This window comes from Dipodomys merriami, unplaced genomic scaffold (assembly GCF_024711535.1).
Source record: "Dipodomys merriami isolate MVZ:Mamm:240054 unplaced genomic scaffold, mDipMer1.0.p SCAF_28, whole genome shotgun sequence".
NCBI lineage: Eukaryota > Metazoa > Chordata > Mammalia > Rodentia > Heteromyidae > Dipodomys > Dipodomys merriami.
The window spans coordinates 2,152,832-2,166,943 of NW_027204270.1; the positions used below are offsets into that span (position 1 = coordinate 2,152,832).

The following is a 14,112-nucleotide window of genomic DNA, read 5'->3' on the forward strand; positions in this document are numbered from 1 at the left end:
CTGTTTGAATCGCAGTGAGGACCGGGGGAGAGGGGGCCTTCTTCAGGATATCCTGCCTGCGGGGGTGAAGCCCTCAGGTACCCTGCCCCACAGTGGGTGGGAACAGGAAGGTCCTCACAAGGCGCCCAGACCTAATGACTGGCCTTCAATAGCATTCAGCACATGGCTGTGCTGAGCTTCCTGGCTGGCCGGGGGGGGGGGGGGGGGGGGTAAGTGAGGTGGGGAGGGAGGGGGAGGTCTCTGCAGCTCCCTGGGGATACTGGGAAGCTTGTGCTTGGCCTCATCAGGCCCTCCTGCTGGTGCCAACAGTGTTCATGGTTTGCTGTGTGTCGGGACTTGGGTGGGGTCCAGGTTCGCTGTGGCCATGTCCCAGCGTCAGGGAGAACAGGAGGCATTCACTGGTCTGTCCTGGCATGTGTCCCGTGAAAGTATGCAGTGTTCACTACTGATACTTCACACACATTTGTGAGATGACTGTTACCCCAGACAGAAAAGTGCAGTGCAACTGCTTCACAACCACTGCGTTTAATGTCTGCTATATTGAGGTTTTGGTTCGGAGTCGCCACACTGCCATCGGAGCTGTCTGAGCACACAGGGTCACATCAGTCTCTCTGCCCCTCCTGTGCTATTCTGATTGGACATTTGTGTCCCTAGGGGACCTTGCCAGTGACCAGGGACTTAGGTCTGTTGTCTCAACACTAGGTGAGTCCAAACGGGATCCTCTGACAAGGTGACACCTCCGCTTCCTAGGGCTGGTTCTGGAGATGCCACATGGATAGTTAGGAGGCACTGATCACTGCCCGGACACACCTGGTAGTGTCTGTGAGTGTAGGCTGGATGGCGAGAGAACAGGGTGGCCCCCAAAGGCATTGAGCTCCTCTTCCCTTTTTGGTGGGAATCTTCTGCAGGCATGGTGGGGTGTTGTGGGGGGAGTTCGGTATCTCAAAGCTGCGTGCTGATAACCCTGACAGAGTTCTCCACTCTGAGAAGCCATCACCTTGCTCACAAGAGGACTTGGACAAGCAACAGCTTCCAATGATAGATAATCAGTCAATGACAGGATTATTGGTCACAGTTAAGGGGAAGATGACTAGAGAAAAATTTACCTGCAGGGAGAGTGGGTTTCTTTTTCATATTAGTGTGAATTCAGGGCAGGCGCTCTACCAATTGAGTCATGCCTCCAGCCCTTTTGGCTTATTTTTTAATACTCTTATGCTCTAAATGCTGTGCCAGCCCAGACCATGGTTTTCCTGTTTACACCTCCCAAGTAACTGGGATGACAGGACAAGCACACTCCACAACATCTAGCTTTCTTACTGGCTGAGATGGGGGTCTCCACAATTGGCCTCAAACCAAACGTGGATCCTTCCCATCTCTACCTCTTTAGCTAGGATTACAGGCGTGAGCCAGTGCACCTGGCCTGATTAGTTTCTGAGCGGTGAGAGTTGGGGAGTCTCTGCTTCCAGAGCACTTGGACATCTTGCTCCCACTCAACCTGGGTGTCTCGGACAGTGCCCAGCCACGCATGCTCCCCCTGCGTGTCAGGAGGTCTTTATAACTGGCCTGCACTTATCTGGGGATCCAGGCTCCTTCCTCTTGCATAGCCGGTGTCAGGCAGGGGTCTGCCCTCCCGTCCGAGGGCTCTGCAAAGCAAGGAGGGGGCTGGGGATAATCTTCCAGATGGGAGTCCACGGGGACTGAACGCCTGGAGCAGGGAGATGGCCACGCCAGAGCCTGCCCCAGGGTCCCAGCCTACAGTGGGATTCATTTCCTCCCTGGACTCACAAACACTGAAGACTGGAGGTAGATTTTAGAGGAATCTAAAGCTTCATTAAGAGGTTTTCAAAATATATTTTATTTCTTCCCCATATATCGCTTGCAAAAATTTTTCAAGGTAAGTATTAGCTTCACATTCAGAAGGAGAGGAGAGTCCTTTAAGAGCTGGCTTTAAGTTGGTCTCAAGAATGATCAGACTTTGATAGCAGACACAAACTTTGTACACTGTCAAAATCAACGAGCTCAGGCGAAGTTCGCTCTCACCGGTGGCCCAGCCCCGCCTTCACCCGCAAGGAAACCTCAGGCACCCTGCTCTGCGTGCTGCACTTCTAGGCATCAATTTTCAAGTCCCATTAAGAACACACTGTCTTGCAGATAGATTTTATAAAAATGTTACAAATTCCTAAATCCTGGAATCCTCAGTTGTACCAAGTATGCAAAGAAGTCACTGCTGTGCTCCCTACATTTCTACTTCGTCCTCGTCCTCATCGTCTTTGGCTCTGAAATGCATTTTTCTGAATTCTCGTCTACTCATTGAAGGACAAGCTGAAGAGGCTGGTGGCAGGTCCTTGGAGGGGAAAGAAAACACAGACTTCAGCCCTAAGTGACACTGCACGCGCACCGATCCACAACTGCACGTGACTGGCCCTGAGTCTTGCAGGTGGCCTGTCAGCCTTGGGTCAGCCCTGGGGGGTGGCGCCTTTATGTGTGGAAACCATCAATCAAGCACTTGGCCTCCCCCACCAGAGATATGACCTTAACAGAAGTGTGGTTGTCCCCGGCCAGCAGATGGCTGTTCCTAACCCTGCCATGGGTCCAGCCACCCCTACGCTTTCCTGATGGGGGCAGCTGTCCTCTTGGGGGTCTTGGGCTGTGAGTACTCCGGGTTTGCATTGTCTCTCCTCTTGTGGCAACATCATTAATTCACGTTTAACTCTGTGTGGGGACTCTATCTGTGAGTGATGAGCGGGGCTGCGTGGCTTGAGGCCTGCCTGGTCTGCGGCCTGAGCAGCCCTGGGGAGGAGCAGGGAGGAGTGGAAGAGGAGGGACTTACCTGCATGAGCTCAACGTTCCCGAAGAATCGGCTCACTGGCATGGGCTGATTACTGTCTTCATCCTGAAATGCACTGTTGTCCATCTGAAGCAGCGGTGCCCGCGCTTCTTCCACCTCGGGTGCTGACGGGGCCTGCCTGCCAGCACCGCCGCAGGCCTCCGCTGCCGTGCCAGCACCGGGGCTGGGCTCCCGGGTGGCCAGGCTATCTTCAGTCTTTATGGAGTGAGTGTCGCTCGCGGCTGGGCTGGGGCTGTGGACAGGAGCTGCAGCTTCCTGCTGGGGGAGGACAGCTGTCTCACCAGTGGGGAGCACCACGCCGCCTTCTGCACATTCGCTCTCTTGAGGGGCCTTGGGGGCCCCTTTAGGCAAAGTGCCGTCCCTTTTAGGCACTAGCTTCTGCAGTTTGGCCTTCACAAGATGTCCTTTGTCATACTTGAACTTCTTGGAAGTTCTTCTGTCTAGGGCCTTGTGTGATGAGGTGATCTGCCAGGGGAGAGAGAGAACCCCACCATGGAGGCGCGCCACACATCTGGAGGCTCCTGTCCTCACACCTCACGTGGGTGAGCTGGAACGTCAGCTCCAGTCTCTGTGCTGCCACCCAAGGGCTGAGTCCCAGCTGACAGCTGGCCAAGATGACTCCAGAGACACCCAACACCCAGTCCTCCCAGGGCTGTGGCTTCTTGACTGTAATTGAAAAGTCCAGTCATACGAAGGCATAGGTGTTTGCTTTTGTCCCCAAATAAGACCTGTTGCATTCTAAGTGCTCAGCAAACCCTTGGTAAACTGCCTTGGATGAAATGTGACTGGCAGCTCCATGGGTAAAGTGTGGTGTAACCCCTATGTCCCGGATCCTGGCTGAGGTGGAGAAGCGGACCCAGCTACCAAGTATAGGGATGAGACTGGTCTAGCTCAAGAGCCACAGTGCACTGCATGGCAGAATGTGAAAGGCCTTGGCCTCATCCCTGAGCCTCTAAGAGCCTTTGGGTTCAGCAGGTGCCTCAAATCCTAGCTACTCAGGAGGCTGAAATTTGAGGATCACAGTTTGAAGCCAGTCTAGACAAGAAGGTTTGTAAGACTTTCATCTCCATTTAACCACCAAAAAGCTGGAAATAGTTGTAACTGAAGTGGTAGAGCGATAGCTTTGAGCAAAAGAGCTAAGGGACAGTGCTCAGGCCCTGAGTTCAAGGCCCAGTACCAGTGCGCACACAACACATACACACTTAGCCTTCAGAGTGAATAGTGTGGTAACAGACCCATATCGCTTCAAAGGGCACAGCTGTACTGGACTGCAGAGTGGCTGGCTGCAGGCAGGAACAGCACTGCCTCACATCCTCTGAAACCGTCCCCTCTAGTGAAGGAGCAACACTGTTAAATGAATCCCCAGCCAGGACGTGGGCTTTCCCCTGGGAACCAGGCTCACCAGACATGCTGTCTTGGCAGAGTTGGAGCCAACGACGTCCTGTGCAGAGGCCAAGCTGGCTGCAGAACAACTCCGGGCTCTCAGGCGTGCTGAAGACCGCACTCCACCTGTGAGCTAGACAGACAAGACCACGGCTCAGACAACAGTCCCACAGGAGCACACATGGCTGCAAGTTTCCCAGATCAAGAGAATGACTCCTGAAGACAGCCCCTGACCCCAGCCTGACTTCCATGAAAATGGAAAGGCAGCTATGGCCTCAAAGTTCCCATCCAGACCCAACTCTTCTGGGTTGGGGGCCTTAGAACCATCTGTCCCCCGTTGTCCCTGTTCCTAGAAACCAGTGTTTGCATGTTAACCAGCCTGAAGTCAGCACAGTAAACAGTACATACATGCTCTTTTTTTTTTTGGGGGTCTGGTCGTGGGGCTTAAACTCTGGGCCTGGGCGCTGTCCCTCAGCTCTTCAGCTCAAGGCTAGCGCTCTACCACTTGAGCCACAGCACCACTTCCGGCTTTTTTTCTTTTTGCTTATGTGGTGCTGGGGAACTGAACCCAGGGCCTCATGCATGCAAGGCAAGCGCTCTACCACTGAGCCACCTTCCCAGCCCCCATACATGCTCTATCTTAGATGCCTCTCAAACATTTATATGGTGATAAAATTCTTGACACAAGGTATCAAGAAAGAGCAGAACCCTTCTCTGAGAGTCCCAATCCTACAGTTTAAAGCAGGTAGCTTCCGTAGTGTTGGGGACGGAACCCAGGGTGGTGGTCGAACTGAGCCTAAATGACCGCCTAGCTCCAACCTCAGAAATCGTAATGTCAACACATTGTCAACTTACCCTGAATGCAAAGGAGCTGTCTCCAAGACTACAGACCGCAACACTGACCCTAAAAATCAGCGCAACCCTGCTCCTAATGCAGGTCAGTGTAACTGTGTCCCTGAATACAGAGCAGTGAAGAAAAATGGAGAGAGCCTCAGAAACACTAATACATACCAACATACACATGAAGGGACTACCAGAAAGAGAGGAGAGAGAGGAAGCAGAAAATACATCCAAAGAAATACGAACTGAAAACTCCTATTTACTGGAAACAGCTATCTATACATCTTGGAATGAACCTCAAGATAGATATATCCACATCTTTGTAAAAGTTCTGGAAAGTAAAAAAGTCAAAGATAAGGGTGAAAACCATGGATGCAGGAGGAGGAAAGGAACTCTGCTCTATAGGGAGTGGTGGTGGGGAGAATCTCAAAAGATGGACGGACCACTGGCTTATCAGCAGAATGGTGGAGGCTACAGAGAGAACATTCAAACACAACCGAAGTATTAGGAAAGAAAACCCTACCCATCCCACTTCTAATAGCCAGGAGAGGTATCTGTCAGAAATAAAGGTGGAAGAAAAATTCCAGATGAACAAAAGCTGAAGTTGTTGCTAGTAGATTCACCTCACAAGAAATACTGAAGGAGTTCTTGAGGCTGATGCTAGTGGTCCGGTCAACAACCCAAATCCACAGGGGGTCATTCAGGTCAAGATAATGACATCCTAAACTGACTTAAAAGAAGCTGTACACAACAATGTGCATATATGTACAGAAACACCACATCTACAAATAACAAAACTGTGGATAAGAGCAAAGCTACTGCAGATGATAATACATCATAATACTGTTGTTAGGTGCAAATGTTAATAGATATAATACATAAATCACACAAAAAGTGCATGTAGGGAAAAGAGCTACTAACATTTCTGACTCTCACTGGAATTAAGCTCCCACAACTCTGAAGTTGATGTGATTAAAATGTATATGGTAAAAGTTTCCCCGAAAATATACACTGGTAATACTGAAGTACAATGAAATCCACTTAGGCAGAGGAGGAACAGGGGAACTAAATGGGACACACAGAAAACTACAAGAATGGCATATGCTACTCAATCAATGAAACTAAACGTAAATGGGTTAAACAATTCAGCCAAAAGGCAGTGACTATCTGCCTGGGGGTTTTGTTTAAAGATCCAGTTAATGTCTACAGGAGCCACACTAGATAGAAAGGCGGAAAGTGACCGACCGCGGTGGTGCCAGCGCTCCAGAGGTGGAGGCAGGAAGAAGGCAAACGAGGCCAGCCAGGATACAGTCCCCCGCGTCCTCCAACGCCAGGTGGCAGGGCCCACGGGTGTCTGGGGCCGCTCCCCACTCCCTCCCTAACCAGGTCGCCGCCGCCGCAGCGTGGCTGAGGCAGGCTGGGCCCGCGCTGAACGCGTTCCCCCGGGGCGGAAGCCCTTCCCGGCTGCTTCCTCTCCCCAGTTCCCTGCGGGGGCCGTGCGCACCCCCCGGGCGCAGCGCGCAGTCAACCCCGCAGCCGGGAGCCGTCGGGGGTAGGGACCGGACCCCAGGGCGGGGCCTGGCCGGGAAGGCCGGCTCCCAGGGCGGGGCCGGGAGGCCCCTGGGGTGCCAGGGCGTCCCCACCCCTGGGCGTGGCCGGGGAGCCCCTCCGTGCGGGGCGAGGCCAGGGTCGGCCGCCCCGCGCCCCTCCGCGCCTCGCCTCCCGGACGGGCGGCGGGAGCCCGGCGCACGGCCTGCCGCCTCGGCCCTCACCTTCCTGTTCCTCATGAGTGTGCGCCGCGCCGCGCCGCCGTCCTGCGCCGGACCCAACGCTTCCCAGCAGAGCCCCAGCCCCGCGGACCTGAACCCGCGCCGCGGCGGCATCTGACGTCACCGCACGACGGCCAATCACAGCGCGGCACGAGAGCCAACAAAGCTGTTCTATACGCAAGCGGGTGGGCGTGGCGCGGCTCCGAGGGCATAACGCCGGAACCGGAAGTCGAGCGGGCCGTCGGCCATGTTTGTGAAGGGCAAGTCCCGGGATGTCTCCGCGGCCGCCATGTTTGGTAGGGGTGGGCCTGTAGGCCCGCGCGCGTCGGCGGCCGGCCTCGGCGGGGCGCGGGAAGGGTCGCTTCGGCTCGCGCGGGGGGCGCCGCGAGGCCCGCCGCCGCCAGCCGGGCAGCGGCTTCCGCGGGTTCGAATCACACCCCAAAGCCCTGTCCAGGCCACGCAGGAGGCCAGGCCCTGCCGGCCCTGCAGAGCCGGGGATGGGGCCGCCGCCTCCGGGGTCGGGCGCGGGGCGAGCGCGCCCAGCAGCACCCGGCAGGCTGAGCGTCCTTGTCTGCTGTTCCCAGGTCCGGGGTGGGAAGGTGATGGGGGCTCCTCCAGGCCCGGGCCTGCCGTCCGGCCGGGCCGCGGGGTGCTGCCCGGGCACCCGGGAATTAGGCTTCTTGTGGCATTTGGCAGTGCGAGAAGACGTTTGCAGACGGACACACACACCCACACATCCATTCCAGCGCAGAGGTGCTAGCTGATGACGTTGAAGGCAGCTCACACATGTGTGACAGGAGGGAAGCCTGTTAGAGGAAATGAACTGTGCTCCAGCTGGCTCTGGAGTCACCCAGTCCTTCAGAGGGCAGACCACAGAAGGCACTTCCTCGGTGTGAACACAGGAGGCCACGCCTTAGAGGTCAGCACCCCGGAGGGCTCGAGGTCTTTCTCCACAGATCCACCTTCCTAATGGGGGCAATGGGAATGGCCACACTGCAGCGCAGGCCTCCTCCCGGGATGGCGCTGGACACTTCCTTCCTGCGTCCCACTGGCACGTCCAATCAGCAGTTCCTGATCATTTTGGCTTCTAAGGCCTTGGAGCTGTTTTTCACTTTTCTGGCTGTTCCTGGCAGCCAGGGCTATCACTGAGTGCTGATCCGTATCTTTCACTGCTAGCGGAGCAAGGTTACCAGTCTCAAAGGGATCTACAAGGCCCAGCCCTGCATCTGCACATAGTAGGCACTGACTGGCTAAATGCTTGCTGACTGTGGGTTCCCCTTGGGCATGGCTGCCTGCTGCTGCCCGGTTCTGAGAGAGTCATTACCAGATGCCCCTACCCCAAAGTCAGTCTGTCAATGGCAGATTTTTAGCCTTCTTCCCTTTTCAATCTGGTATGTATCTCCAGTGCATCCCAGACCATGGTCATTCATTCCTTCATTCATTCATATACTGGAGATTTAGTCTTCAGGCCCAGAGTCCTGGGATGCCACATGTTGGGTCCAGCTATTACCCCTGTACACAAAATAGAGAAGGTGATGGTGACAGGCACAAAGAGGAGATTTAGACATGGCCTGAGCAGTCGTGGGAAATCTTTCAGACTACCTTTAGTAATTTTCTCAGTTATAGACATGAGCTTTTGGCTTAAATAGATGAAGAGGGGTTGGAGAGAAAGAGACAGAGAGAGGAGAGTTAATGTATGTTTAACATATGGTCTTTGATCAGGGGTTCCTGAGAAGATGTTATCAAAAGCAGTCCTGGGAGGCTCTGCTGTCCCCTCTTTTAGGGAAATTTCCTTCATCTCTCCTTGTAGACGTGTTATTGATTACTTTTGTCCCTCCTGGAATCCAGGGTGATTGCTAAGTGCAGACAGAGAAAATATACACAAAATAGAGACAGAGATGCTAAGCTTTCCTTGCGCTTTTAGTTAATGTTTGCCCTAAGTAAGGAGTCAGTGCTTTTCAGCAAAAGCAGCGTAAGTTCTTGCACTTAGCAATCACCCTGGATTCCAGGAGGGACAAAAGTAATCAATAACATGTCTACAGGGATAACCAAGGGTCACCACTTCCCTCCCCCCCTTCCACGCCCACCAGGAAGAAACATACCGGGGGAGGAGATCACAGGCACAGAAATTGGGAGAGGGAATGTTCTGGAACTTTTAGCCTCTGTCCCCTCAGATTGCTGAGAGGGCTGCAGGAGGTTTTGGAGGGAACACAGGTGTGACAGAACTGGAGCCCCCACTCCTTCCTGTCTCTCCGTGTGCCCTCCCTCCTTCATTCCCCATCAGCTGTGCCCCTGGCCTTCCAGCATGAGGTGTCCGCACCGGGCTGTGTGGAGTTGGTCTCCCACGCAGGCTGGGGACCCCTGAGGATGCGGACAGTGTCGTGTCTAGGAGGACCAACTCCTTTTCTTTTTCCAGTCTGGCACTGAAAGCAGGACCTGGGCACTCGCAGCAGGTGTTCTACCGCCCAGCCACCCTTTCAATTTTGAGACAGGTTCTTGCTATGTTGCCCAGGTGGGCCTAGAACTTGCCAAGGTCCTGCCTCAGCTGGCCAGGTGGCATCTGTAGAATGAATCATAGCCCTCACTATTCCGCCAACAGGGAGGAGATCACAGATTCCTAGGGGACTTTGTATGCTTAAACACTGTCATGCACACAGCACAGTGCTTGCCTTTGACAAACACTTGAAGAAGTTGACGAGCTTTCTGCTGACCAGTGGTCAGTGGTCATTCACAGTGCACCTGGCCAGAGTTTGGCCTCTAACTGCCAAGAGATGGTTGCTTCTATGATGAGGGGTTGTTTCTTACCCCTCTGAGCCTTTTCATGTAGAATGAGATGTAACAGAAGGACACAGAAGGCAGGACAAGCCAAGGCAGTGGCCTGCGTCGACGGTTCAAGGAGGTGTGTGGTGACCCAGCTCACAGCCCTTCTCGGTCCCGTGTGGTCCACTGACAGGAAGCGCAGAGCATTCTTCCTTCAGTTTCTGCATACTCTTTGCTTTCTCATTCACTTGTCTCTCCATTCTTGGCTTCCTTCTTTTCTCTTCAGTTAATTGTGCTTCTGTCACCGATAGCCGCTCAGAAGCATCTTGGTGTAGGTCGTCTGGATAGAAAGGTTTTTAGAGGGAAGTCCTTGGTGTGTTCTACTATCACAGACTGAGCGGAAGGATGCCAGGGAGGGCCAGGCTCTGTCTCCACATGTCTCGTCTTCCTGTGGAGGAACTGCTCTTGTTTCCTTCACCACACTTCCTCTGAGTACTTGGTGAGAGCTTCAGTGTCATGAGAAGCTGCGTGCACCACCGAAGGGCCTGGCTGGGAGCTGGCAGGCACAGCTCTTGTCAACAGAGAGCTTGCAGTCTGCTTGGCCAGTCCCAAGTGCCCATGCCAGGCTGGCGGAGAAACCCTACAGCGCCTTGAGCTTGCCCTGATATGCCTCGAACAGCCTCCCCTCTTCCAGATCCCAACCCAGAGTTCACATCGCAGCCTCTGACATCATCTGGGCACCAGGCTGGGCCGCGTTCATTGTGGCAGCTCTGCCAGCTCTGCAGCAGGATCCCACTTCAAATGTCCTTGGAAGGAAAGTCTTGGGATTTGCAGAGCCTGGAAAAGGCTAATTTTCTAGCTCTGTGAGAAAAGTACCATGCATTGAGCGACTTAGGGCCAGTAGGGAAAAAAAGACAAAAACAGATGAAAATCCATGTTTAGCCGGCTCCTTCATGAGACAGGGTGGTACTGGTGCCTACAGTCATGTGAAGTGTGAAGTGGGGGCTAGATGAGGGAGCGAGGGAGTGAGTCTCTCTCCACAGCCTGGTGGCTAGCTCCCACAGATGCTTCGGCGCCCCTCCCCTGTGGTGGTGCCAGCTGCACACAGGAAGAGCCAGTGCCTGGGAACCCGCCCAAGGTCAAGGGTTCACCTTCATCCAGACCAGCGTTGTCCTCTCCTGCCTCATCCTGTCCTCTAACGCAGGGACAGGTGCCCGGGGGAGCCCCACCGTGGCGCTCTCCTGGCCCGCCCTGGTGTCCCATTTTGGCAGGAGGTGGATTGACTCCTCAGAACCATGCACGCCCAAGCCCAGGTCAGCCTCATGGTCTCCCGGACCTAAATCTGATCAGACTTGAACCTTCGTGTGTGCCTTCCAGGCCACAGTGTTCCCTTCTCCAGCTGTCCAGCGGGATCCAGGGCCTCCAAGGGGACAGTGAAGGACAAGCCTGGAGGGGCCATGCCTGCCCTGCAGGGTGGGCACAGCCTGGAGGCCTTTCTGCCACCCGGCAGGCATCATGTTTCTCCTGGAGATGAGGGATTGGATGGGTTTGGCCCCAGGAAGAAGACATTGAGATCGGTCCATCTCCCCGTACCCTGTGGTGGACCTCAGCGGAGGACAAAGACATCCAGGAAGAGGATGGCTCACTCACAAACATGTAGCCGGCACGTGGGTCAGCAGGAAAGCAGTTCTGAGAAAACCAGAGCCATGGGGCTGGCCAGACATGGCCCTGCTTCCCCCTGCCGGTCAGGGTGGACGGTGCTCTCCACGGCCCAGGACCAGAACGGCAAACCGTCAGTTTCTTTCACCCAGGTCCTCTGCACAGAGGGATCTCTGATTCATTGATGGGCATTGCCTGCCGAGGGCCCTGAGGTGGGCACTGCATCCTGCTCTTCCCTAAGAATTGGGAGCAAGTCTGGTCCGGGCGTTCGGCAGTAGCTAAGTGCTGGATAAATGGCACTGCATGTGAGTGTCAGCAGCCCCGCCAGGGCTGCCTGCCGCCTGTTTGCAGCGGCTAACAGGTGTGAGCTGTCTCAGCTATAACCTTGCCTCTTGGGCCTGGCGTTGCCAAGGCTGTGCACTCCCGGCTATTCTCAGCTGTCTAAGGAAGTGGTTTCACCCTGCCTTGTGTTGTGAGCTCAAGCTTCCCTCCTGCCCCCTTCCCTCCTCCTCCTCAGAGGAGGGGGGCAGGGCCTGCTTCCTTATCTGAGCTCCACACACTGCTCTGAGTTCGTGGGGTGTCAGCTCACCCAAGGTTTCTGCATTGTTAAGGATTGTGTGACAGAACTGTTTGGAATTTTTGGACATTCTCAGCTAACTCAGCCTGAATTTTGAGAGCAAAAGGTTGGGGGATAATCCTTCCCCGGGAGGTGTCAGTTCTAGGATGTACACTGTTAGCATTCCACAAGGAAGAATGACCCAGATGTGGAAGTCAGGAAAGCAATCCCCTCCTTACCTCTCCCCTCCCCCCTCCCCCAGAGCAAGTGTTCAGGCCACCTGTGAGGACCCAGCTTATGTAAGACAGTGCGGCTGAACCCCCAGGGCCCCCTGAGGCTTGGTTCTTCCTACAGGATTTCAGGCTGGCAGCCATCATCCTCACAGTGACGGCTTATCCTGTGGAAGGGACACAGGGCAAAAATACTCAAAAGAGGGGATGGGTGTGGCAGAGTCCAGGAAAAGCTCAGGGCTCTCCCCAGGGGCTGCCCTCCCTCACCAATGTATGACACACGCGTGAAGTCTCACCAGCCGCCTCTGCTTCCACAGTTCTTACTAAGGACCTGTCACATGGGCAAGCATCATGGACTGATCACCCTAGAAGCCAGCCACCGTCCCAGCTAGCCCCACCCTGAGCTACTTGGACTGTGGGGGTGACCAAGGCCCCAGGCAGGGCATCTGAGAGGTCACCGCCTGCTGGAAGCGGAGGGCAGGAGTAAGTGATTCACCATGCGTGCTCTGGCAGGTGCTCCTGTGTGTACACACTTTCTGTTTCTCTCTCTTGATTCCTGTTGACATTCCTTTGAACTACTGCCTATTGCAGGAGCCTGATGAAAAGGAAGCAAGAGGCTTCACAGAATGCTATCCTCAAGGAAAACACAGGCACCCTGCCTTTTTCTCAGTGAGGAAGAAATGTTCTTGGGAATAATATTTTAATTGACTAAACATCCTTCGACTCTGTTGCCAAGGGGAAGCGCCCTTCCCACAGAGAGGCGCACAGATAATGTCATTCTACTGTTTGTGCCAGGCCCAAGAGAGCCCAGGGTGCCACACTGCTTAGATAGATAGACTCTCGATGATGGAGATACACCCCCAGGTCTGGAAGCCCATCCTCCTCCCCATGGCCATGGGTGCCCCGGTGCGGCAGGCTCCTCTCTCTGGCTGGCCCCAGCAGACCCGAGCCCCTTTCCAAACCCGAGGCCCACTTTCCCTGGTTTGTGCCAAATGCATTATCTCGACTCCCCCCCCCCCCCACCCCAACGGTTGCTGAAGCCGCTCACTTCTACTGGAGGTTAAAGGCCAGGCAGTGTGTCACAGCAGTGTGTGTGCCAGCCGTTCCCGTTGGCCGCCAGGGGCAGGGCGCTGTGGCTGAAGGGAAATGTTTTCTGTGTGAGGTTCTCTGAGGAGAGGGGAGATTTCTCTAGCAAGGGCTTTTAAAAATGTGTGTCTAAAATCCCAATGTCAGTGACATGGGATGTCCTGAACCCCTTGATGCACTGAGCGAGGGGCCTGGGGTGTAGTGCGCACACCCACAGGCAAGCCACTGGGGCCCAGGGACCCCCCCCCCCGAGGACGGCGGGGCAGTCGGGACACACTGGCACCGGCAGCAGCGTGAAGCCCAGCCTTGCAGGCTCCACACCCTGCCCCTGACCTGCAGTCCCCACCTCTGCAGAGAGCAGGCGTCCACCGGTGCCTGGGAGTGGGTGTCTCAGGTCAGGAGCGCTGTGGTTTGTGTCACCCACTGTGGACAGTGAGGACGGCCCGGGCTTGGCTGCCACATGACAGGCCAGGGGTAGCCATCCACACGCGCTGAGAGCGCCTGTGGCCGAGCCAGGACTGCTCTGGGTTACGTCATGGGAGTCTCACCACAAACCACCAGAGCCTCCTCTCGCCTTCATTTATCTTTGGAGAAACAGGCCCAGAGGGGACTTGCTGGAGATCACGCAGCAAGGAGGTGCCAAGGCCCCGCTTTGGATACAGACTCCCCAACATTTCAACCCTGCAAGACCAAAGGAGAAACGTCTGACCCAGTGCAGCCTGGGCGTCTCCGTCCTGACAGCAGGGGGCAGCACGAGACAGGAGACCAGGCAGCGGATGAGCAGACCGTGCAGGGCCGCGTGCCAGCTCTCTTCCTTCCCCTCTTGACTCCATTCCCGAGAGGCGTGCAGCCCGTATGTGCCCTGTAACTCAGCGTCCCGAGAGGCGTGCAGCCCGTATGTGCCCTGTAACTCAGCGTCCCTGCTGGAGGCCGCACAGGTCTGCTCCCGGGCCACAGTCTGCTTGATGTGACAGCACTGAG

The 14,112-nt window shown here is 55.2% G+C and overlaps 1 protein-coding gene and 1 long non-coding RNA gene across 3 annotated transcripts; one reads left to right on the top strand and one right to left on the bottom strand.

Moving 5' to 3' along the window:
* Window positions 1-1,831: 1,831 nt before the first annotated feature.
* On the bottom strand, window positions 1,832-6,958 carry CUNH1orf174 (chromosome unknown C1orf174 homolog). 2 transcript variants are annotated; one of them, XM_070037185.1, is made up of 4 exons: window positions 6,844-6,958; window positions 4,251-4,364; window positions 2,831-3,313; window positions 1,832-2,344 (listed from the first exon to the last, which is right to left on the bottom strand). In XM_070037185.1, exons 1-4 carry the CDS (start codon window positions 6,952-6,954, stop codon window positions 2,237-2,239), a joined length of 816 nt encoding a protein of 271 aa, XP_069893286.1. In that variant the 5' UTR covers window positions 6,955-6,958; the 3' UTR covers window positions 1,832-2,236. The 2 variants fall into 2 exon arrangements, with proteins under 2 accessions (XP_069893286.1, XP_069893285.1); XM_070037184.1 differs by lacking the exon at window positions 6,844-6,958 and adding an exon at window positions 5,087-6,411.
* Window positions 6,959-7,071: 113 nt separating this feature from the next.
* LOC138837934 (uncharacterized) lies at window positions 7,072-12,730 on the top strand. The gene is made up of 3 exons (XR_011375513.1): window positions 7,072-7,136; window positions 12,363-12,528; window positions 12,637-12,730. It is a non-coding gene; the product is annotated as an uncharacterized lncRNA (long non-coding RNA).
* Window positions 12,731-14,112: the final 1,382 nt, after the last annotated feature.

Excerpts from the sequence above, each read along its gene's own strand:
- CUNH1orf174 (XM_070037184.1), bottom strand. The coding sequence starts at position 5,254 with ATGTGTATGTTGGTATGTATTAGTGTTTCTGAGGCTCTCTCCATTTTT. Across the intron at positions 4,365-5,086 it reads ACAGCTCCTTTGCATTCAGG|CTCACAGGTGGAGTGCGGTC; the intron begins GTAAGTTGACAA and ends TTGTCTGTCTAG. Across the intron at positions 2,345-2,830 it reads GGAACGTTGAGCTCATGCAG|GACCTGCCACCAGCCTCTTC; the intron begins GTAAGTCCCTCC and ends TTCCCCTCCAAG.